Below are 25,224 nucleotides of genomic sequence, written 5' to 3'. Positions count from 1 at the left end.
GGGGGAGGGTCAGTGTAGCAGCACAGCGGAAACAGAGAAGGAGAACATGACCCTTATTGAATCGAGCCATAGCCGAGCACCTCCTTACCGTCTTCCTCCTCGGAAGCACGACAGAGATACAGAGCCACCACCGCCCAGCGCAGCACCTCGGCACCAGGACAGATGAGCTCGAAAAGACGGGGAAGACGGCCTTATTCTCGGAGATCTCTCGCCATAGCTCCACCACTTGCAACAGCTCTCGCCACCAAAGCTGCACAACGATAAAAACCAGGACGAGCACACGCCAGATCAGGCCGATGGGAGCTAGCGCTCTACTCCAAGACGTCACTAAAGGGACAAATCTCACATCTACGGTTCAACAACCGGGACTAAAGGGGACGGGACTAAAGGTCCAACCTTTAGTTCCGGCCCTGTTAATCTCTAATCACCCATCCTCACTGCTCTAGCGTGGATCACTCATTTCAAATCGTCTAACATCCCGGCCGATCACCCATCCTTTCATTAATTCAGCCCGAGCACGCTTAACTTTCTGGTTCTATCGCCCCTAGTTGCCAAGTGTGCACTTGTTGTTTTCCTGACAATAATAAGCTATCAATCCTAAACAACTTCGGTCTTGATGTCATGTCACATGATTTAATTTTTTAATTACAAACAATTATTAAAATAAACTTAATAAGTAACAACAATAGTGAATTTCAATGAAAACAACCTAATATTTTTAAATAAAATTATTTTCTTTTTTTTGCGAAAAAACTTCTTTTTGAAAAAACTTTTTTTCCATTTGGTATTTTGAGCATGTGAGAAAACTTCACGAGGCAAGCCGGGTGAAATCGAGTACCAATTTTTTCTATTTTTTTATATATTAATTTTTTTGGACGTTGTATGCAAAAGTTATGGCCGTTTATTTTTTTTCCTTTTTTTGCAAAAACGGTAAAAATTCATATCTCAAAATTTCTATACCGACTAGACACTAAAACCTAACAACATCTCAAAGGATTTTTTTGAATATATTATCATTTTTGTTTATTTTTTGAATATTTTATAATTTTTGTTTATTTTCTATAAAACTCAAAGTATCAAGGTTTCAGACGAAAACCCATCTGTTACAAAGGTATTTTTTAAAATTAATTGAACTGTAGATTTTTTGTGCATTAAATATGCACCATACTACAACATGTTAAAATATAGAGAAAGAACTAACTAAAAATAATAAAAAACAACAATTAAATGACTAAAACAACTATATAAGCAAAACAATATTTCTTTAATTTAAATCCCAATTTAAATTATTCTAAAAATAACCAAATAAATCTTACTATGACAACAATCTAACACATGAGTGGGAGCAAAAAGAATTAAATTAAAAACTATTTGTAAACTCAAGTTATTCAAAAACTAGGTTTGAAGCAAATTTAAACAAATTCAAATTTAAACCATTCAAATTTGAAAACTAATGAAACAAACAGAAACTAGACAAAATTTTGAATCAAATGCAAAAAGAATCAATCAAAAACATCAAATATCCTAAAAGATATAAGCAATTTAAAACAGAAACTACAAACAAGAATTTAAAAACAGAAAAAAAAATCTGAACACCTTTAGTCCCGGTTCGTGTCACGAACCGGGACTAAAGGTCTACCCTTTAGACCCGGTTCAAGACACCAACCGGGACTAAAGGTCCAAGACACGAACCGGGACTAAATCCTCCAAACCCTTTAGTCCCGGTTCGAGACACAAACCGGGACTAAAGGCTCCTTACGGACCGGGACCAAAGTCTCGTGTGATTTGGGGAGTCGTGGCCGGGCCTTTAGTTCCGGCCCAGAGGCAGGCCGGGACTAAAGGGTCCAGGCCAAAGGCCCTTTTTCTACTAGTGGTAGGTATAGTGATGACAAATAACCATTGTACGAGTACAACACAGTAGCTAAGATTGCCTAAAAAAGATGTAATAGCTAAAAACATGGAAGCAGACAGTGGCACTTTGCTTGCATGTCGGGCTCGGCCGGCCCTACGTTGAGATTGGATGAGAGGAACTTTTTTTATGATAATGTATGTCTCATTTATAAAATAAGATCGAGAACGTCGTATAGTTATAGGAGTGACAAATAATCGTTGTACAAGTACGACACAATAGCTAAAATTGCCCAAAAAGACGTAATAGCTATAAAAACATGGGAGCAGCCACTAGCACTTTGCTTGCATGCTGCCCTCAGCCGGCCCTACGCTGAGATTGGATGAGAGGAACCTTTTTTTTTCATGAAATGTGTGTCTTATTTATAAAATAAGATCAAGTTATAAAACACGTAAACATAACCTTACAAGACTTAAAAGATATAATAATCCTACGCAAAATACCATCGCCTATCCAATCATCTTTTCACCTGAACTCGACGCGGCTCCATCATTGATCTACAGCTTTACGGACCTTCAAAATAATTTGCTAAAAGCAAAACCATTTAAAACGGAAATAGTGACATGCGCTCTCTCTCTCCCTGCCCGTAGCAGTAGCACCAGCGTTTCCAAAAACGATGCTCCTCCTCGTATCCGAAATGCCTGGCTGGCTGCAGAGGGCTGTGATTGAATTGAATTAAACGGAAACAAAATGATGTTAGTGCAGTTGTTAGTAGGAGTACTCGGCATGGTAGAGATGGCAGGACATTTTAGGGCTGCTAGGCTAGGCAGGGCTCGGCCCAGGCCAGGAGGCAGCAGAGTGGTCACTCACTCACTGATGATCAGCTCGGCTCCGGTTCAGTTCACCCCCCCTGGCTGCCTCTGGGTCTCTGTCAAGAGAAGCATTTGTTATGCACGACGATCAATACTTTATCGATTTTCTATACTGCCATTCTGTGGTCCTACATGCGTTCATTCGTGATAGCCTTTCATTTTCTCTTTCCCTTTCCATGCTACTCCCAAGGAAGAATCCTATGTTATACTCACTTGGTCCCAAATTACTTATCGCATAAATTTATAAAAATACATATATTTAATACTAAAATACATCTAAATTCATTTATTCATGTGATAAGTATTTTCGTATGAAAAATTATTGTCATCTCGTATTTCTAGAATGACACAAACGCTATTGAACTTTAAGAATACCTAAAAACAAAAGCATTGTTAACGACAAGGGGCGAGATTCACCGCACCTTCATGGCTTTGAGGTCACATGAGAGTATGAGACGAAGCGGGCGGGCGGTCGGAGGGGTGACGAGATTATTATTATTTATTACGAACCAAAAGCGTGTCGTCATCAGTCGAGGTTTTTTTTTTAAGAGGAGGCGGATGCGTAGATGATTTAATTCGTAACCAAATTACATGTGATGACAACCTTTTCTTTTTCAAAAAACTGGAGCAGCAACAAACTACTAGTAGCACTCCAGAAAGAAATGGTCGCTGATGGAGCGAGTGGCCGGCTAGAATGGCGTCGACGGCGGCAGGAATGGACGGTCAAAGGCGACGTCGCGGTCCATGCGATCTCCGTCGATCTCAACCCCTGTTACCAATTCATTTCTCTCTTTTTTTTATAGGTGGATACGGTACTGCCACTGATGGTTCTATTTTTCGTAGGTCGCTGTTTGCCTTTTCAGATATTTCAGCCGTCCAATCAATTGGGATGCGGTCGATCGACGGCTACTTTCATACGTTTATTATTACAAAAAGAAAGCGACCACGGTCGACGTATACATACACGTGTGTGAGAGAAAATGGTAGTGTCTGGATTCAAGTGATACTTGCATTATTTTTAAATTTATTTTAAAAAATTTGATGATACTTTTTTAACGCGAGAAGACGTTCACGACGAGACATCTATGATAATTTTCTATCTCTCAAGATGATATGTAGGTTAAGTTTCTCTATTCATAAGGACAAGATATGCACGTATACATTCATTAGGATAAATGTATGCTATATGAACGTTTAAAAAAAAAGTGTACCCTCAACGGTACAAGGAATAAATGTATGCTATATGCTAAATGAATGCTCCGCTTGTTTTCTTCGACCGCGTCAAATAAAAAGGTTCGTCACAAGAAAGTTGGCCATGGGATAACGTCGAAATACAGATGGGAGACTTCATTTTTCAGGTTACGTTGTTACTATCCATAGCCTTAGAAAAAGGACCGGGCCGGAATTGTTATGACCAAGTGAAAATGCTTACTTCCTTTTCGGAAACTCCTCATGTTTTTTCAAGGTTAAGAGAGCACAATGCACTAACCAGGATTGATTATAATTCACCCCTACGACAAGACAGAATGGATTACATAATTCTAACAGAAACGAGAACCAAATCGCCGAAAGCGCGCACAAAAAATACATAGCTACTCAACTTGATCCAGCAAAACATTCTGCATACAAACACGAGCGTAGAAACAGATCGACACCACAAGGGCACACACTGTCACAACAAGTACAATCTCTTCCGTTCAAGCATTCCCCACCCCACCGCATCACTACTCGCTACTCGGCACACCAGAGAGCAAAACAGCCAAACAAAAACTCTCGCCTCGGCCTGAAAGGAGCGAGCGCTATGTTTAGGTCGGTTTCCTCATGTTGCGGCCTGCCCTGATCACCTCGTCCACTAGCAACAGCTGCGACGCGATGATGGGTCTGCACCACCAAACAACCAAAGATCATTTGTCAACACACATCACAAATAATACTCGTCTTTTTTTGGAGAATGAACGTGCCAGATCAGAAATGAAACACCTGGTCACATACCCGGAATTGACGATCTGGCGCTTCACCGAGTAGTTGTCGTAGATGCCTTCCATCTCCGGGTCAACCGGCTCGCCAGTGTTATGGTTCAGCCCCACCACCAGCCCACGGTCGTGCTCATTCTGTTGGAACATCAGCCAACGCATCAGTTACTGATGCCCGAACTCGAAGATGAAGTGTCAGGGAAAGACAGTACAATAAGTGGAAGTGCATACCTCTAGGGAGACAATAACGTCCTGGGTATCTAAACCCGAATTCTCCGCTAGCGTCTTGGGGATAACAAGTAGAGCGTCGGCAAATGCTCCCACCCCGAGTTGGGCTCGCTGTTGTTAAGATTCCAGGTTAGCAGCAGCATACTTACTGATACTGATACAGTAGAAAGGAGCATTTCAATCATTCAGTGCACTTACTCCTTTAACGGTTTTCTTCACATTGTCAATGAGATTCTTCCTTGCAGCTATCTCAAACGCTCCTGCGCCCTACAGTTGACAAATCAAATACAATATATAACATGACAAAGAAGCCGTCGGTCAATCATGATCCAAAGCAAATAAGGGAGATCCTAAAGCAACACAAGACAGCCCAAGGTAATAAAATGGATGCTATAAGCTGCCAGTCCCATAAGAAAATAATTAAGAGTAACAAAAAAAATATCAATCAGTATTACCTCTGAATTATGTCAAACCTGACCCAACAAACAATGCAAGGAATGTCTCAACATAAATCAAGTTGAACGCTCTTGACAGCCAAAGTAAATATATAATACTCCATCGATCCACATAACTTTGTCGTTGAAACGGATGTATCTAACCATATTTTAGTGCTAGATACATCCATTTGTGCGACAGTTAATATATGGATCTGAGGGAGTAACATATTACTATGCTCAAGGAGTTCATGAAATTCCCAGCACCTCATGCAAACTACGAAATCCTAATCAAATGTGCATATGTATGCTCAAGTAGATCATGAAGTTTCCCCTCACCTCATGCAAATTATGAAATCCTAAACAAATGTGCATATTTATGCCCCCCAAGTAGATCATGAAGTTTCCCCGCACCTCATGCAAACTACAAAATCCTAATCAAATGTGCACATTTATGCTCAAGTAGATCATGAAGTTTCCCCTGCCTCATGCAAACTTTGAAAGCCTAATCAAATGTGCATATTTATTTAGCAAAATATTTGTTTTCGCACTGTCTTGTGGAAGAAATTTACAAATCATACCAGCACAACAGCTTCATCCTCAACTGTATTCTTCACAGATCTTAGACCATCTCGTACGGCATCCTTAATTTGTGCAATGGTGTGATCATTAGGTCCTGAAGATATTTGAATTTACAGTAAGTTTCCGATACAGCTAGCTGCGAAAAAGATCCTACTGTTTCTCGAGAATGTACTGACCTTTGATCAATATAGTACAGGAGTGAGGATTCTTAACATTCTCCACGAACGTGTATTTTTCTTCTCCAAGAACATGCTCATAGACAAGCCCAGCCCAGCCAAGACATTCTTCAGTCATGCCTTCAACTGAATTGATGGCTTCGCCACCGCATGCTAGCACAAGTCTCTCCATGTTCCTCCTCTTCGCTCTTCGGAGAGCAATAATCTGCAGCATGCAGATTCTTGAGTTTAAAATGTAATAACAAGGTCCCAATGCAAAAAACTTGTCAGTTAAAAATTAACAATGCATGAACTCAAATCTGAATCATTTATTGCATTGCCATCATTTGAAATATTGATCATCATGCTTAGGTTTTAGGTAGTTCCATTTTGTGACTTATAGAGTAGCATTGTGTATAATGTAATATCAACTTTCATGTTACAAGTTCAGCTGGTGACACCATGACACCCCTTAACTGGAACCCCAAACAGATCAAGGTTGAATGCAAGCAAATTAGAACCATCATGTAGAAACAAGTCAGAATTGGTTACCCCAGCTCTAGCTAGGAGATCGAGGGATGGAGGATCGATGCCCTTTTGGTTGATCACCACAAAATTCTTGTCAGTTCCGGCGCAAACCTGCATGGCCAAGGAAACACGTGAAGACAATATTTTCCAAACGATGAGAGAGACAGAGACAGAGACGCTAAGCAAATACCTTATTTTTCAATTCAATGATCTTCTGGACACGTTCATCAACTTGACGCCTCTCTGCAGTAACCATCTTTTCTCTTTGTTCTGCATTTGAGTAGAAGAATCCTGCATTTATTTCACTGAGAAACTTATGTGTCAGTTAAAGAGTTCCCTTCACTGATACAAGTACAACAGGTAAAGACAGACTGCTGCTGTGCACTACAAGTTGGCCCATGACATGCAAGGGAAAAACATAAGTTGACTAAAATCAGTAATTCTAGGTAAGATTCTACATGTTTTTGACAAATATTGAAGTATGAACCTTCTTATATTTCATGCAGCCGAACTGAAAGAATGTATCCATTGTGATTAACAGAACTAGAGTATGCAACAAGGTACTCTATGCAAAAGTATGCACCTTTTCTCATATTCCAGTGATACATTAGCTGTCAGGATGTAACAATTCTCTGCTCTGCGCTTCATGTCAGGGTGCCGAGAACCATGGTCAAGGACTAGACCCTCGATCTACAAAAAAGAAAGGAACAAGTGTTCGGACGTTACATTGTAATAACTAAGGTTCATTTATTTGTGTGGCAAAGAATACATATGAACAGAACAAAAAACTACAATCAACAGGTAGCCATGTTCACAAGCTTGTGACTGAAAATACATATGAACTATTTATCCAAAGGTCTATGAAGTTCATAAGGATGTTATATTGGGCAAACTGCAAAGAAAAAAAACAATAAATACCAGACGTGTGTCGACGTCGAATTTGTGGCGCATATGCATTATTTCCACCATAAAAAGATCAATTGGTTGATCACTTTGGCGGATGCATAGGACCTACAGCATGGGCCATACAGAAAATAGAAATATGTTAAGCAATCATGTGGAATAAAAGCCACCAAAGGAAACACTGTAAAAGAAATATAACATTACCGCATTTACAACAATATCAGTCAACTGATCAGCCAATCCTTCATACAGCTACAAAATATCAAATTTTTGTATAAGCCTTGGTAAACATGTGTACATTTGTTTACAAAGAAACATGGTGAAATAGAGTGCAATCACCTTTGTCCTGAGAGTTGTTCTTGCTACCATTTTCAAGATCTCCCTGTCGGGTTGATCACCAATAACGACTGATGTCTTGAATGTCTCGAGAAATTCAAGAGTTGCTTTCTTGGCAACCTCAAAGCCATCAACCAAAAAACGTGGATGAGTACCTGCAAAAATAACAATCGGTTACTATGAACTTATAACAAGGAGGCAGCTACCATATAAACACATGGGTTTTCCCTCTAAGAAACAGCATTGCAATTGGAGGTAACATTTTGTCACAAGCTTAGAGCAGAAGCCAATATTTTTAGGGTTAATATTTGGCACTGTTGTGTAGCAACCAGCTGGGAAATGCATCTTCAGAGCACAATAATGACCACAAAATGCACATCACCGTGCAACAAGAGTAATCCCTATCTTAAAAATACTCAGAAATCAAAATTATACTGCATTACTCTCAATCTTCAGTTGGCTATTGATTCAACCAATTAGTCATGTTACAGTCACAGTCAAATATATCAGGCATGCCACACCCATAGACATTTGGCAGTGGTGCATGCCAACAATTATTTTATCTTCATTTTTCTTTGTAGGCACTTGTGTTTGTGAAGATTGCACACCATTGTAAAAGTAGTCATTCTTAATATTAATCAACTAAATAGATGCATTAATTAAGCCAGAATACCAGCCCATGATTCCCTACACAAGAATACTCTTCAGAAAGATTAACAGCAAACATCGCATTTAACTGTATAGTGCTCTCGTAGATGCCTAAACAACATTTCAAATGCAATAAAAATATCAATGATTTGATTCATCAAAGCAGATAAAAGAGGGATGGGACCACACAAACTGACCTTCTTCGATGCATCGCTCAGACATCTTCATAAGCTCCCCGATGAAAAGCACTGTGGATGTGGTGCCATCACCGCTCGTGTCGTCCTGCGCCACCGCTGTCCTCGCAATCATGATTGCTGTTGGGTTCTGGATTTGCTGGAATAGCAACAACAACACCACAAAGCATCAGAAACCAGACTAGAGAGCATGACAAGGTAGGTCATCACTGTAACTATGAGCATATTTGATTAGTACCATTTCTTTCAAGAGGGTGTTCCCGTCCTTGGTCAGCTTGATGTCTCCAGCTCCACCGACGAGCCTGCGCATCACAGATCAAAGAATCAGTCGGATATAGCAAGCATCACAGTCACTATAAGTAAAGGACGCAATGGAGTTGCCTAAAGATCTATCCATGGACCAACGCTAATAGTATAGTTCGTCGCCTTTAAAGATTGACAGTAACTAAGGAATCACCAACCCCGACTTGATCCAATCAGCCAAAACCGAAAGCATTGGTGAGAGCAGATTGCTGACGCGGCATTACTCCGCCCATACACAGTTCCAAACCTGAACATTCAGTTAACGATAATCCAAAGACGAGGGCACATCCTGGATCGAAATGGGGAGAAAAATAGATCCCCGTCCTACTCTAACAAGATCGCCCCTACTCTAGTCACGAGGCACAAGGGAGACGCGAAGACCACCCCGGGCGCCGTCGTTTCCAAATCTGCCTACGCGAGACCTAAGAGGAGGAGGAGGAGGAGTCGCGCGCGATCCGGCGGCGAGCCGCGCACTGCGGGGAAGGGTGGCTAGCGGGGGGAGAAGGGGGAGGGGAGAGGGGAGGGGGCGTACATCTTGATGGTGCCCTTGGGGCCGAGGTTGGTCTTGAGGACGTCCTGGAGGCCCTTGGCGGCGCCGATGTTCATGGCCAGGGCCGCCGACTTGTTCATCACCTCCGCGTTCTGGTTCAGCATGCGGATCGACATGGCGGCGGCGGCTGCTGGCCGGCGGCGGATCGGAGAAACGGCGGGGAGGGAGTGTGAGTCGGGGGAGGAAGGAAGGATCCGGAAGGAGTAGGGTTTTGGAACTTGCAATGTAGCACCACCGGGGCGGGCCGGGGGTGGCGCAGGTGGTCGTTTATCGCCAGGCCCGTGGGCTGGCTGGAACAGCCATTCCAATCCAGGCCCTCCGAGATGCCGGGCTTCTCCTTCATAGGCAGGCCCGGTCAACGTTTTTTATCAGTTTTGCAATGGGTGTTTAGGGGACAGCTATGCGTCCCCCCGGATGATGTTTAGAAAACATCAGTCACCTTGGTAGCCGTAGGATCACGAGCTCGCCAACAGCCCGATCTTATTCTAGTGAGAGTGTATCAACCTTTGCAACAAGGCTCGTGTTGCAGCAACACAAGCCTTGTTGTGCTCCTGCCGAACCGTTTTTTTCTTCTGAAACAAGGTCTGTGTTTCCGAAATAAGATCTCTGTTATAGAATTTTTTTTTTGTTCTTGCCCCTTTGCAACAAATGTAGTGTTGTGTGCTCGTTCCCTTGGCAACAAGAGGCTTGTCGCAAAAAGAAAAAAAAATTCCATCACACCAACGTCATCAAATGTCTGACGGGCATTTTAACTTTTGCGGTATAGGTTATATTATAAAAAAATTTTGCAACACACAACATGTTGCAGAAACGTCTACAATTTTTTTGCAACAGGCTTTGTTATAGAATATTTTCTACAACAAAGATCGTGTTGGGAAAACATCTATAAATTTTTTTTACAATAGAGTTTGTTATAGAATATTTTTTACAACAAAGATCATAGGTGATGCTGCAAAAATATTTGCAACAGAGATATTATTATAGAAATATTTGTAACAAAAGTTGTGTTGCGGGAAACATTTGTAACCTATGTCATGTTGCAGAAATATTTTTGGGCTTCGCTTTTTTGCAACATAGGTGATGTTGTGGATTTTTTTTTTGCAACATAGGTAATGTTACAGAATTTTCTGTTCTTTCTTTTTTGCAGCATAAGTGGTGTTGCGGAAGAAAAACACAACACGGTTAATGTTGCAGGAAATTTGGGTGATGGCCGACCTCGCCAGTGGCTACCTTGTGCCTGCGAAGACAACAACGCCCACGCTTAGACGCTTGTGACTTTCTTATCCATTCACTTGCGAAGATGAGGAGAAAAAGGAACCGCTTGCTATAGTAATTGGTGGTCCCAATGAAAGACACACGTCGTGTGGAACAGAGGGCGGGTGATGGGTGGAAATCGGCCGGTTGAACCAGATTATTTCCTTTTCTTTATTGTTTCCTTCCCACTTTTTTATTGTTTTTCACTTTTAAAAAATAGTATTACCTCTGTTTTAAAATTCTTGTCTTAGATTTTTATAGATATAGATGTATCCGTGACTTGATACGCCCACATTTACACAAATCTAGGATAAGAATTTAGCGACGGAGGGAGTATCAAAATATATGTTTCAAAAATATTCCAGGTTTAATGTTTTTGCTGGAAAAAAGGACCCAAATACATCAACCAGGAGACATCTGTCATGGGACCGAGCTGGTATTTTTTTTTTTTGAGAAAACGAGCTGGTAAATTTGGATATGTATAGGCTAAAATCATTGCTTTACATAAAGAAATTGTTGGTGTATTGAAATATATTCATCATGTATTGGAAAAAAAGGTTCACTCTGTATTTACAAAAATGACACGTGCTTCCAAAATCTCCAATCTGTGTTAAAAAAAACTGTTCATCTTCGTAATTCAATTTGTTTGTGTAGACTAAAAAAGTGTTCATACATATAAAAAATCTGTGGGTTTTTGTTAAAAAAAAAGGTGTAAGAAATACTCCGATTTAAAAATGTTCATGCAACTTTAAAAATTGTCCATGTATGTTAGGAAAAAACGTTCATTTTGTTGTAAAAGGTGTTCGTGCATATTTGAGAAAGTATTTGGGTATTTTATCAAAAATATGTTTCTTTAGTGCAAGCACACAAAAAAACATAACATAAATCTTTACTAATAAAAGCACGAGAGGGCAGATCCAACTCGCAATCTACACCGTTTAATTACATCATCAAGGGTCTAAAAACGTCGTTAACATTCGCTAACGAAACCCCACCCTAATCCCCTCGCTAACGACACCCCCTCCCACCGTCACACGCACGCGAAGTCGACCGCTCGGTTCGCCCCCGCCTCGCGCAACCGCCATTGCCCCAGCCGCTCGCACCCCCTGCCCGCATCACTCGCTCGCCCGCTCGGGCCCGCCCCCGCCTCGCTTAGCCGCTGCTCGGCGCTCGCCCCGCACCGCTGGATCGGCCCGCCCCATTGGTTCCGCCGCTCGCACCCGCCCCCGCACCGCCGGATTGGCCCGCCCCGCCGGTTCCGCCGCTCGCACCCGCCCCCGCCTCGCTCAGCCGCTGCTCGGCGCTCGCCCCGCACCGCTGGATCGGCCCGCCCCATTGGTTCCGCCGCTCGCACCCGCCCCCGCACCGCCGGATTGGCCCGCCCCGCCGGTTCCGCCGCTCGCACCCGCCCGCCCGCGCCCTCGTCCGGCCTGTCGCCGCTCGCCCCGTCGGCCCTCCGCTCGCCACGCCGGGCTCCTCGCCCCCGCCCTCTCCCTCCCCACCGGCCGCCCTCTCCGCCTCTCCACCACCGCCACGCTGTTAGAGCATATATCTCCATATGTGGTTTTGGAAATTGATGACAACTCCTATGGACTAATGGTTGCCTTAAGTTATATTTATAGGATTTGTCCATAGGCACTTCTTGAAATCCATCTGTTGGGTTCAAGGAGTTTATATGATGACCAAGACGTTATTCAAGGTATTATCCAAAGAATGGTCATAGAAACACTAGGTTGATCAAGATCTCAGACAAAGAGTAAATCAAGATGATCAACACACAAAGCGTATAAGATGTACCGAGAGGGATCAAGTGATCCCATGGTATGGTAAGCATTGTCCATTACGTGTTTGTGTACTAACTCATGGTCTTTGTGAGACTCCTATGTGGAGGTTAGGTGTGCTTCCACTGGGCTTGCGTCAAAAGGAAGATCTCATACAATCCATGAAGGATGACGTCAAGTGGTGATCGTCATCAAGATTGTGGTGTGCAAGTTCAAGTGGATCAGCACGAATATATCATTGAAACTATTGTCAATGATCTTGTGTTGATAAGGACAACCTCATGTGCTAACAAGGACAAGATCAAGATAAGAATTCCTGAGCACTACATGCTTGATTCTTGTGGATGTTCACATGGTGGACAAATGAAGATGAATACATAAGCTAGGCTTTTCACATTGAGTATGGGAGAGCTACTTGAAGACTTCATCATGTCGTGCTTTCAACTTGAGCCAAGAAGGAACAACAACATCAAGCTCAAGTGAAAGGGCTAACTCAAAGATATCAGTTCCTTTGACGTTAGTTGTGCGGAGTGATGATCAACGAATAAAAGTATACACTCAAGTATGGATCATCAGTACCCCTTTTTATGATTCTTGAGTCTTTAGGGATCCCGCACTATTAAGAGGGGATCACAGGTTTTGCGATGAACTTGCTCAAACTACGTCTCCATTGTTCTGCTCATACCACATCTCCATTGCTCTGCTGTTATCAGAAAACAGGACCAGTGCCTCGGACATCCGGCCTCCTCCGGACGTCCGAGGCCCGGATATCCGACCAGCTTTGGAAATCCGGAAGCCTGCACTAGTAGAAGTTGAGTTCTATATCTCGGAAATCCGGCTCCCTCCGGACGTCCGAGCGCCGGACGTCCGACACCCGTCGGAAACCCGGAACCTACCACCAGTAGAAGTTGAGCTGTATAACTCGGATTTCCGGTCCTCTCCGGACGTCCGGTGGCTGATAAATTCAACATAGGTTCAGTCGTATCTACAGGCCTCGGACGACCGACCCCTGTCGGACGTCCGGTCGCTGTTTAATTCAAAATAGTTTCAGTCGTATCTACAGGCCTCGGACGACCGACCCCTGTCGGACGTCCGACCCCTCGCGGACGCCCGGACTTTCGACAACTGTCGGACTTCCGGACCCTGTGTGACTTAAAGTGTCCCCAACGGCTCTTTTTCTCTCCCCACTATAAATACCCCCCTCCCACTTCATGAGAGGGTTGCCCAACACAACCTTATCCTCATAGAACACATTTCCACCTCACACACATTTGCTCACTCCAAATCTTAGATCCCAAGAGCATTTGTGAGCCCCTTTGAGAGTTGTTCCAATCAAAAGATAGATCGTCTCCCTCTCCTTCTCTCAACCCAAGCTATTTGTGATTTGAGCAAGTTTTGAGCATTCCCCGTGATCTTGTTACTCTTGGAGATTGGAGACTCCTAGGCGGTAGGAGTTCTTCGGAGAGGAATCAATCCGTGTGATTTCCCCCGGAAAAGTTTGTGAGGGTTTGGAAGCCACCTCAAAGGCTTACCACTAGTGGTTGAGAAACGCCTTCGTGGTGTTATCTCAAAGGAATAATAGGGTGAGCCTTCGTGGCGTTGGTGTGCCTTCGTGGTAACATTCACCTCTCTAACGGTGACTAGCTTCCCTCCAAGGAAGTGAACATCGGGATACATCTTCGTCTCAGTGACCTTGGTTATCCTTAACCCTAACCCCTTACTTGTGGTTTACTTGTGTTATTTGAGCATACATACATTGCATATTGGTTGTGCTCATTATATTGTGTTGGCTATTTCTTGTACAAGATTAATCATTCAAGCATACCCTCTATATCCACACGTTCACACTTGCAGCTTTTGATATATCGTGTGATATAGTGTGATCTAGTATCTTGTGTCGTTCACCTACTTGTCGTGTGATATAGCTCAAGTAAGTTTGTGTAACTTACTTGTGCTTGTTAGTAACTGTATTGTGTCCATCTTGATAGATCGTGTTGTTGATACACGTTGCAGTGCCTAGTGGATTTATGATTTGTGCTTAACAAGTACCCTCTTAGTTTATTTCCGCATTAGGTTCAAGCCAAATCCGAAGAAGTTTTTAAATAGCCTATTCACCCCCCCCTCTAGGCGTCATCGAGGTCTTTTCACACGCCCCGCGCCACGTCGGACGTCCTCTCCCTCCCCGACGGCCCTCCCCGCCGGACCTCCCAGGTATGTTACCCGGCTCCCTAATTTCTCTTTTTTTTTCATTAACATACATGCACGTTATGACAAATCATGTTGATTTGTGCAGACAAATTTAGTTTTGCACACAACTAACCTTTCTAGTATTGTAGTAACAATCTTAGTCCATTTTCATGTTCATGTTTGATTGGAGGCTGCAGAACTGGCTCCAACGCCTGTGCTGATGTGTGCTAATTTTCACTTGTCAATGATCAATGCAAAAAGAAAAGGGATACTTGTTGTAATTTGAGTGCTTGGACTGTTTTTTTGTTTCTTCTTCTGACTTCTGAAGCTTACCATATGTTATTGTTCGAACTACATCACACTTCTCAGTGAAATAGAAGGAAAATACACTAACAAAATAAAAATGATTTGTTTGGATACCAATTGCTAACAATACACTGGCAAAATAAATAAATAATGTTTTGCCACATGTTTGTAAGCATGAAAAAGTTCACATGGAGAGTAACACAGGGGCGTTGGTAGAAGTTGTGCCTGGAACATTTGGCAGGTCACTTCCAAAATAAAAATAGCAGTATTTTCCCGAGCAAAAGAAAAAGAAGATAAAAAACCATATTCGTCCAGGTTGGGGCATATGGCCATCATTTTCGCCTTCTCAGTTCCCATCTACTCCAGGTTGGAGTATTAGGTATGTCTTTGAGTTGTGCAATGCATGAATGGTTGCATGAGGTTCTTGGAAGCTCAGGTTGCATGAGGTAGTAGATGAGAATGAATGGTTGCTCGCGGGTCTTTACGGGCTCATGCGGCCTGCCGCACTGTCCGCTAAAAAATCAAGCGGCCCGAGACACACAACTGGGTGGCCACTAAAAAGGATGGCTCCTGCTTTGGTGTTTGGTGGGTAGCCGTATTTCGCCCCACGTGCAACCTGAGCTACTTGAGATTAGAAGTATATTCTTATGATAAATTAAATCTTTGTTTCATTGATTTTTTTTGTTCATTTTCAGGTGAAGTTCCATATTTCTATTATAAAGTCGGTATAGGGTATGGTTGTGCATGGTTCACAGTGCGGTTTGGCCACACCTGTGTCTAGAAAGTGATTTTCCCTGATAGCATCTTCATTGGATTTTGACTTTTTATCCTAACTGGAATCATGACATTGCAGATTCTGGGTGCAAACTCCCAATAGGCAATAACACTTCCATCTACAGCAATAAACTCTTGTAGAGTTGACTCGCCTCAGCATAAGACACACTATGCTACTTGTCCCTGTCAAAAACATCGAGTTCAAAAACTTGTGTCATGCTTCCACGAACGACCAGTCAGTATGATATCAAATTTCATGGTTGGGGAGAATCATAATGGACTTCTTATGTACTTAGATGGACCCTACTTGTGGCAGCACTATAACTATATATACATACATTTGGATGGGATATGTTCATGCTACTTTTCTCTAATTATTTTCTGGTATATGTGGATGCAAGGCACCATTAATGAGCATATGCTACTGCCAAAAAACCATTTTCCCAACTATTTATTATTTTGGTCACCTTTTGTCTCATGAATGGGATCAAATGTAAAGTAAGGTTCCATTCCTATTCCATTTACTGTTGCCCAAATCAGTTTACCATAATCTAGACGGGATACTCACCTTGCTTCCATTTTCCCTGAATAGCCTATCTAGCCATGTGCCAGATCATTAGATGACACAGGAGTACAACACATGTGTATCCTCTACATTTTTATTTATCCCTCATTTATCTTTCTATGCCCATATTGCAATGATTTGCGAGTGCTGCAACAATGTAGGAATTTCTTGTTGACTGGAGTTGGAAGCATCAGCAAAAATAGTAATCAATCACTTGCTTTCTTTCTAAAAATCTGAAAAGAGGCATGTCTGACATATGTTTAGCGAGTGGTTCAGGATTGTAGGAAGAAGATCTTGTGTTCTGGGGCTGGAAACAATAGCAATGTAGTCAAAACAACTTTGAGATTTTTTTTTATTTACTCTATTTTTGTTTAATAATTTTACTTTTTCCCCAGTGCATGAGCAAATAATTCTAACTTCTTAATGTCTGGGATAGGACGAGATATCTCGAAGAGTATTGATTTATTTATTTTTGAAAGAAAGAGGGTATATATTTAATCACAAGGTGCAACATCATTTCACTTTTACCATGGTATATGCTTATCTTTGATTTTGTTCACAAGAACGGGTCCTCCCCAATAGAGGTTTGCCGCGCCGCCATCACCCGCGGCCGCCGGCTCAAGTCGTGCACTTGCCCAGCAGAGAGGGCGCCCCGGTGACCACATCAGACGAGGAGGACATGGACATCGTCATCGACGACGGTGGGGAGGCATCATCTGGATGCACAAAACCAAAATCCTTTTTACGTGTAAGTCCATATTTTGTTTGTCCAATATGTATTATTATTTATCAGAAAATATGCCGACTAATCACGAGTATGCTCAAGGTTACAAGCTCACATTTGAGGATGCCTTCCCGTTCTTGATAGCATCCCAAGTAATTGTTTGCCTATGTAATATGAACTATGAAGGCTATGTGCATTGCTGCTATACACAAAGCTCAAGCTGACAGTTCAAATAATTTGCAGGGCTCACTGGGTGCACTAAATGAGATTCTTAAAGAACCTGTACCATTCAATCGCTTCAGACCAAAGTAAGCATCACACTGTAGTTTCTGAAAACCCTTTCTGCCATGGGTTTATGTATTATAAATTATGATACCAGGTTTCTTATTAACCTACGTACACTTTGCTTTCTTACAAACACGGTTTGCTTTCTTACAAAGATGCTCTATTCTGCCCTGCCCCTCCCGCTGCTTGTCGTTGCTTGCCGCCGCTCCACCCCGCCCCTTTCGCCGCTCTGTCCCACGCCTCCCACTGATCGCTCGCAATCGTAGTGGGGCAGCAGCACGCCCCCCGCCCAGGGCCAGCCCTGAGGGAGCGGGAGGGGCGACACGCGCATGCAATACGGCAGCACACGCGCGTAGTCTTCTCAGCCTCTACTTCATGTCTTCACTGAGATAGGCGACAAACCAGGCAGGTACACGGTGCCTCATCATGTGATTTAGCTGTTGGTGCAATTAAAGGAAGAACCTAATGCGGTTTGCAAATCCCATCTCCTTTTACAGGCTTTTCTGATTGTTCATTTGTTCGTGAAGACAAGCTCTTGCGTGAAGGTCATCCTCCTACACCGTTGTGTCACGCACTCCGATTGCTCGTTTTGCTTGGAGTTAGAAAAGAGGAACCCAAATTTTTGTTGGTGAACTGTAAGCAACAACAAGATCTTGCATTTTCTAATTTTCTAGCCATCCTCGTGATCACTGATCAGGTGCCTCTCTTTTGCACTTTTTTAGTTTAATTAACCAACAGTCTTAGTTTCTTCTATCATATGTTTTATGTTAATTCTATGCCTTGCTCCAGTAATTAACAAGACTGCTCTTAATAATTTACCAAGATGTCATCTGCTAATGACTTGATGGAGTCATAGAAATGAGGTATTGGCACTTTTTAGAATAGATACAACTGTAATTCTGAATAATTAGCTTTAGTTATTGTTAGAAACAACATGTGAAAAAACAAGGATGATAATAGCTTGAGTGGGGACCAAAGTGTGCCGAATTTTCCTAATACTCGAAATATAAGTGTCGATGGACAAGAGCGAACAACTTTTACCTTCAGTGTTTATGATCTTGTTTTTCACACTCTAGATCACAATGCAACATAGATTATAGTGTACTGAGTCTATTGTTTTTGCAAAAAATAGTAATATTAGTACTCATATATTTATGTGGCGTTAGGGCCCTTATGTGTTAACTTGCCCCGGGCCCCTGAAATCTCAGGACCGGCCCTGCCCCCGAGACCCTAGGATGGGACTGCCGACGCCGACGGCTCGGGATGGGACTGCCGCACCTCGATCTTGGAGTTTATCTGCATCATCGCATTGCCCTTCCGCCTCTGAAGGTTTGCCACCCATGTGCATACACTACAGGCTTTGGCCTACTCCTCTATTATTATTTTTATGGTACTTCGATTGGTTTAAAACGTTAGGGAAGTCCTACATTTAGCCAAAATATGTTTCCCAGCGTTAGTATTGCTCCAGCTTCATTTATAAAGTTAGCAACTTCAAGGAATAGTAATGCAAATGTGCTTTGCACAAGTTGTTTTGTTGTTAAGAAAGAAATTGGTATTGGCTTGAGGTTTTTATGAATGGCTTTGTTTGTACTAAAGCAACTTGTATTAGGAAGTTCTGGGCGCATTCAGAACAGATTGTCTAAACAATGCATCTTAAGTCTGGCCATATTTTATTTCGATCCAGTTAAATTATATAGGGACAGCTGAGGTGTTCTGAAATCTCAATGAATGCCCTTTATTATTATTATTTCCTCTATTCTTATGTTTTTTATTTCCGATTTCAACTTTCTATCAATTGATTTAAAAATCAAGGATTGTTCTTCTACATTCCTTCCGTCTCTTGTTCAAGGATTGTGCTGTAATATGGGGAGATATGGAGAATATGGAGCCTTGGGTAGCTGAAGTAGATCCTTCCTTAAGCGCCAGATGCCTTCTGGTTCATAGGTAAATCATGAAGCAAAACATTGTTGCTTGTTCAGTTTTTTTCTCGATGAAGCAAGATGGTCTGCACTCTAACAGTAGAAAAAATATAAAATAGGGATGTTTAAAACAATGGCAGTCAAATGTTTATGGCATGAAGACTACACCAGTGTGATGGCTATGCTGATTCTGTTGTTGCGGTAGAGCATTGATCTAATACTCATATTTGTATTTCCTCCAAGTCTAATAAGTGAGCTGACTGATATGTCTCAAACGTATCTATAATTTTTTATGGTTTCACGTTGTTATCTTGCCTTCTTTGTATGTTTTATGTACCTTTTTATATCTTTTTGGGACTAACTTAATAATTCAGTGCCAAGTGCCACTTTCTGTTTTTCCGTGTTTTTGACTCTTTTCAGGTCTGATTTTGGAACGGAGTCCAAACGGAAGAAAAAACCCGAAATGATTTTTTCCCGAACGGAAGAAGTCCGGGGGGCTTTTGGGCCAAGCCAGGTGGGCTCCAGGGAGCCCACAAGCCCCCACTCCGCCACCAGGGGGAGGCGGTGGTGGGCATGCTTGTGGCCTCCCTGGCCGCCCCCTGACCTAGGTCTTTGGCCTACAAATTCCCAAATATTCCTCAAAAAATCAGGGGAGCCTCAAAAATACTTTTCCGCCGCCGCAAGCTTCCGTTTCCGCGAGATCTCATCTGGAGACCCTTCCCGGCACCCTGCCGGAGGGGGCTTTGGAGTTGGAGGGCTTCATCATCATCATCATCGCCCCTCCAATGACTCGTGAGTAGTTCACTTCAGACCTACGGGTCCGTAGTTAGTAGCTAGATGGCTTCTTCTCTCTCTTGGATCTTCAATACAAAGTTCTCCATGATCTTCATGGAGATCTATCTGATGTAATCTTCGTTGGCGGTGTGTTTGTCGAGATCCGATGAATTGTAGACTTGTGATCAGATTATCTATGATATATATTTGAGTCTTTGCTGATTTCTTATATGCATGATTTGATATCCTTGTAAGTCTCTTCGAGTTTTGGGTTTTGTTTGGCCAACTAGATCTATGATTCTTGCAATGGGAGAAGTGCTTGGTTTTGGGTTCTGCCATGTGGTGACCTTTCCCAGTGACAGCAGGGGCAGCAAGGCACACATCAAGCAGTTGCCATCAAGGGTAAAAAGATGGGGGTTTTATCATTGGTTTGAGATTATCCCTCTACATCATGTCATCTTGCTTAAAGCGTTACTCTGTTCTTATTGACTTAATACACTAGATGCATGCTGGATAGCGGTTGACGTGTGGAGTAATAGTAGTAGATGCAGAAAGTATCGGTCTACTTGTTTCGGACATGATGCCTATAGAAATAATCATTGCATAGATATCGTCACGACTATGCACAGTTCTATCAATTGCTCGACAGTAATTTGTTCGCCCACCGTCTACTTGATTTCATGAGAGAAGCCACTAGTAAACACTACGGCCCCGGGTCTATTGACATCCATCGTTTACATCTCCCCTTTTACTTTGCTCTGTTACTTTGTTGCTTTCATTTCTCACTTGACAAACAATCTATAAGGGATTGACAACTCCTTCATAGCGTTGGGTGCAAGCTTTTGTGTTTGTGCAGGATCTTGAGATACTCTTCCGCCGGATTGATACCTTGGTTCTCAAACTGAGGGAAATACTTACCGTCGCTGTGCTACATCACCCTTTCCGCTTCGAGGGAACACCAACGCAAGGCTCCAAGGCCACGGGGGGAAATCCTTTGCATACTTGCCTAGGAAGTCCCTTAAGGCGTAGCCGTAGCTGAAGGATTCCTGGCGCCGTCGACACAACTATTTCTCGCGCCATTGCAAGGGATACACAGCAAACATCACTGACCATCACGAAGTCATGTTTAACTATCAATATGTGAACATAACATGTGGTTATGTGGAGTTTTTGAGGAAAAATGATAAGCCAAGAAGCTAGATGTGTGATTGTCCACTTACATTGACATGGTATGTAGTAAATTGCCTCCATCTTTTACTCGGAGATCACTAATGTATTATGGATATGATCACACCACTTCAACTATTACAACATTTTATGCAATGAATATCACTAAACATCGTGTTCTGACTGATGTGGCCAATCTCTTGCATTATCTGGAGGCCATATATTTCCATAACATCGTCTTTTACTCCAATCTCTTATTTACGAGATTGAAATAAGAGATTGGAATATTTCGTTGACAATATTTCTAGAATTAACATTTATTTCCATAACATCGTCTTTTACTCCCAAGCTTAACATTTATTTAGGATGGAATATAGAATCAAGAGCTAGAAAGTAAAAAAATGAAAATCATAAATCAATGGTAGATGAATTGCAGCTAATTAAAATAACCGGGTGATATTTATTTTCTTATAGTATTAGAAGTTTTGTTAGTGCCCGTGCAGGTGCATACCCATATGTGATATCTTCCAACTGAAAGGTAGCAATGTGTAAAGTTAAATGTTTCCATACAGTTAACTTCAGTGTTTGTCTAATGGTTATTTTAACTTCACCTGGTAAATGATGCACATCTATTTTCACCCTTTATCCTGAAAAGTTGTTGCATGCTTGTGTTGCGTGTTTACATCTAAAGACGTGTACCCGGTGTTCTCTCAGGTTATATTGTCAACGAAATCAGCTCATAGGTAGGGACACATCAGTTACTGTTTCTCTAGGTACTTACTTTTCTTGCATTTTTCTTCTATTTGCGTGGATGCCAGGGCTAGCGCCTTGTGCGTATCATTGCGAGAAGTAGCAACAGTAGGTTGCTTCAATCCCGATGGTTTGTTTGTTGTTTGGCATTATTCAACCACATATGTTTACCTCTTTCTGATGGCCTTGGTAACTTGAAAATCTGCAGTGCCATACTAGCTCCCTCTGCCGGGCACTATGGAGGAGGTGACGAGCTATTAGGGAGTAGATCAAACATTTGACGGGTGCTGCAAGCCCGCACTTGAAGTCATGGAGGTCAGATAACTATAGTTTATGGTGCCAAAAAATGTTTTATTTTCCTTAATTGCATCTCTAGCTCTACTCATTGCACATGTGATGTTACCTTTCATAGATATATTAGGGGGTGAAATCGATCTCGAAATGAAAAAAATGAAGATGCTTCAAATTTTGTATGAAGTACTTGGTATCTGTGTGCTCATGAGGTGTCCATGTACACATGATGTAACATTACATTTTTGATATATTGTTCTATTTTTCTTACCCTCGTAGTACCAACTATGTAAATGGTACTCTGAAACTGCTGGCGCTGTGACTTTTTTCTAACTGTTTCTCCACCACGGAAGTACTATTTATCTCTGACATATTGTGATGATCATTGAATAACTTAAATACCTTTCAGTAATGACTCTGGATAAAGACGAAGTAGAGAACGAAATCTTGGTGAAGGCATCTCAATCGAGATGGGACAGTGTTGCACAAGTGGATATATTGGGATGGTGCAATAGGGAAAAAAATCTTGAGTGTTTTTTTATTCTCTTTCTGATCTATTTTTTTTTATGTATTGACGACATGGAATAGATGATACCTCTCAGATAATTTTGAACTTCTATACATTTCATAACATGGTTGGATATTGTTGTCTTATACATTGTGTTTCATTTTTTCCTCAATTATGTACCTTTAATTTGTGTTTGTACTGCTTTTATAACTTGTTTCTTCATTTATATCAAGTATATTCCTACTCATAGTATGTTCTGTTTGAAATTGTTTATTTTTTAATAGTTTTGCATGGATAATGAGCTAAGTATGGTGGCTTGCTTAATCTTCAAAGAAGTATTACATATTACTGATCTTGAGTGCATGCTTTGCATGGTTTACTTATGTGTGCGTAATTGGGAGTAGGTGATTCTCATAAAATAAAATTAATGTCTCATCATTTGATTTGCTCATCATATTATTTTTTATTAGTTAAAACGTGCATTGCATGTGCAAGCTTACTAGTAATAAAAGAAAAAGAGTTGGGTTCCTTCTATTTTATAAAAAAATTTGAAAAAAGGGTCCCATCTGATTCTCATCAAACAAATAGTTAAACACAATGACGGTCGACAAAAAAAGTGTTGCAAAAGCACATTTTGATCCATGTACTTTGAAATACGTCCACGGTTATTGGATACAACTCGCTGTTGTACGTTAGTCAGTCTTGACTCGTGAAATAATTCACATGAAAAAACAGTTAGCTTGCACTATCTCTACTCAAGAGGGTCCTGACAGAAGAAACAAATAAAATAAACTATAGCTGTATTGTGGGAATTCAAACTCGTCACCTGACGCGACGTAGAAGCAGCCCACACATGCTAATTTTTCGGTCACTGGTTTACCATAGAGCTCTACATTTATCTACGTGGCACTATGTTAGCGGGTCAAGTTGTTCAAATGGCAAACAGTGCTTGCCTTCAACTCACACTCTCTCTACCCATGCGGGTCCTAACAGTCTGCCTCTTAATGGATAGAAGAAATAAATAAAACCTCGTGTAGGGTATAAGCAACCATCGCGTGCTAGTCATTTTGCCCCATATCGACGATCCACGTTTAAAATGTAAAGCATTGTTTTACTATACACATCCAACACACACACTAGCACACCTTCATCACCTTCCTCCTCGCTGGTGATGATGGTCGTTGCCTCAATCGTGGAGCCCACACTTTCGCGCTCAAGCACGGATTCCTTGCAAGTGATTTCCCTTCGACGTGTTGATCTTCATGTATGCGTGCATCGGCCTCGTCAACGCTGCAGAGGCTCTTCTAAACCATTGCCGCTACATTCTCCCCCGATGGAGGCGACAACGTGGTGATGTGAAACATGGTCAGCCTGCTCGCCCAGGGGGGCCATTGGTGAGGCCCTCGGGGTGCTCTACGACCTGGTGGCGCTCGGTGTGAGGCTGTGAGCATGCTCCCGACATGCTCACGGCGGGAGATGCACGCCTTCGTCCTCAAAGGATGGCGAGCTCCCCACCGTCTCATCTTCGCAAGCACGTGTGGACATGTACGCCATCAACGAGCAGGTAGGCAACATGCATAGGGTGTTCAACATGGTTTCGGAGCCCCGCCAGCAGCTCGGCATGTTGAACGCCAGATCTACAGCTACACATAGGCTTGCATGGATGAGGGGACACCCCATCTTTGCTTCGGCTTGGCAGCGTCCGCACTCCGCAAACCATAGGCGCAGATTAAGGTCTGATCGACATGCTCATATATCCTATTTGGATATTCCTGTTCCTTGGACGGTTAAAATCGGACCCCTTCCTCTCATGCAGGATCGTAGCTTGGTTACTTTCATGGAAAGTGAATTTGCTAGCAAGTTAAGGATGAGGAGAGAGTCACTGATTTTCAAAGCAACAAGAATCAAAAAAAATATCCAGTAATCTATAAGTTTTTCCTTATCATTTCTTTCCTACCATCTACATATCTCAGATGCTCACTTTCATATGTTGAAACATGTTCGAGTTATAATAAATATTAGGAATCTATGATATGTATACTCAGTTATGTGTAGTCTATCTTTTACTCCATTTGTATCTAAATATAAGTCTTTCAAGAGATTTCATTACAAACTACATACGGTTGTATATAGACATACTTTAGATTGTACATTCATTCATTTTGCTCCATATGTAATCCACAGTGAAATCTCTTAAAAGACTTATATTTAGGAACAGATGAAGTATATGTTATAATATAGTTAGTACAACACATGGTGCTACAATACATGCCGAAAACAATAGTTAATGTTGTCAAAAAAATTGTTAGCCCTTGGAAACTTCTAATAATCCTGTCCCCCCACCCATCTCGAACGGTGCAACGGAATGCAGATCAAAATGGGAA

At 42.0% G+C, this 25,224-nt stretch overlaps 1 protein-coding gene across 1 annotated transcript; it reads right to left on the bottom strand.

Annotated features, from left to right (window-relative positions):
* Positions 1-4,201: 4,201 nt before the first annotated feature.
* LOC123406375 (T-complex protein 1 subunit zeta 1) lies at positions 4,202-9,786 on the bottom strand. The gene is made up of 15 exons (XM_045099884.1): positions 9,538-9,786; positions 8,941-9,004; positions 8,706-8,841; positions 7,864-8,015; positions 7,729-7,776; positions 7,540-7,632; positions 7,205-7,311; positions 6,812-6,926; positions 6,646-6,732; positions 6,115-6,319; positions 5,938-6,032; positions 5,121-5,189; positions 4,926-5,033; positions 4,714-4,832; positions 4,202-4,602 (listed from the first exon to the last, which is right to left on the bottom strand). The coding sequence occupies exons 1-15, from the start codon at positions 9,669-9,671 to the stop codon at positions 4,527-4,529; spliced, it is 1,608 nt and encodes a 535-aa protein (XP_044955819.1). The 5' UTR covers positions 9,672-9,786; the 3' UTR covers positions 4,202-4,526.
* Between the last annotated feature and the right edge of the window lie 15,438 nt (positions 9,787-25,224).

The sequence above is a fragment of the Hordeum vulgare genome, chromosome 6H (assembly GCF_904849725.1).
Source record: "Hordeum vulgare subsp. vulgare chromosome 6H, MorexV3_pseudomolecules_assembly, whole genome shotgun sequence".
NCBI lineage: Eukaryota > Viridiplantae > Streptophyta > Magnoliopsida > Poales > Poaceae > Hordeum > Hordeum vulgare.
Note: the sequence above shows the minus strand (reverse complement) of the source record. Positions and strands in the feature narration are given on the sequence as shown.

Coding starts and splice junctions, on each gene's coding strand:
- LOC123406375 (XM_045099884.1), bottom strand. CDS start 9,671: ATGTCGATCCGCATGCTGAACCAGAACGCGGAGGTGATGAACAAGTCG. Junction 6,320..6,645: donor ATCTCCTAGCTAGAGCTGGG/GTAACCAATTCT, acceptor TGCATGCTGCAG/ATTATTGCTCTCCGAAGAGC. Junction 6,033..6,114: donor CTGTACTATATTGATCAAAG/GTCAGTACATTC, acceptor AAATATCTTCAG/GACCTAATGATCACACCATT.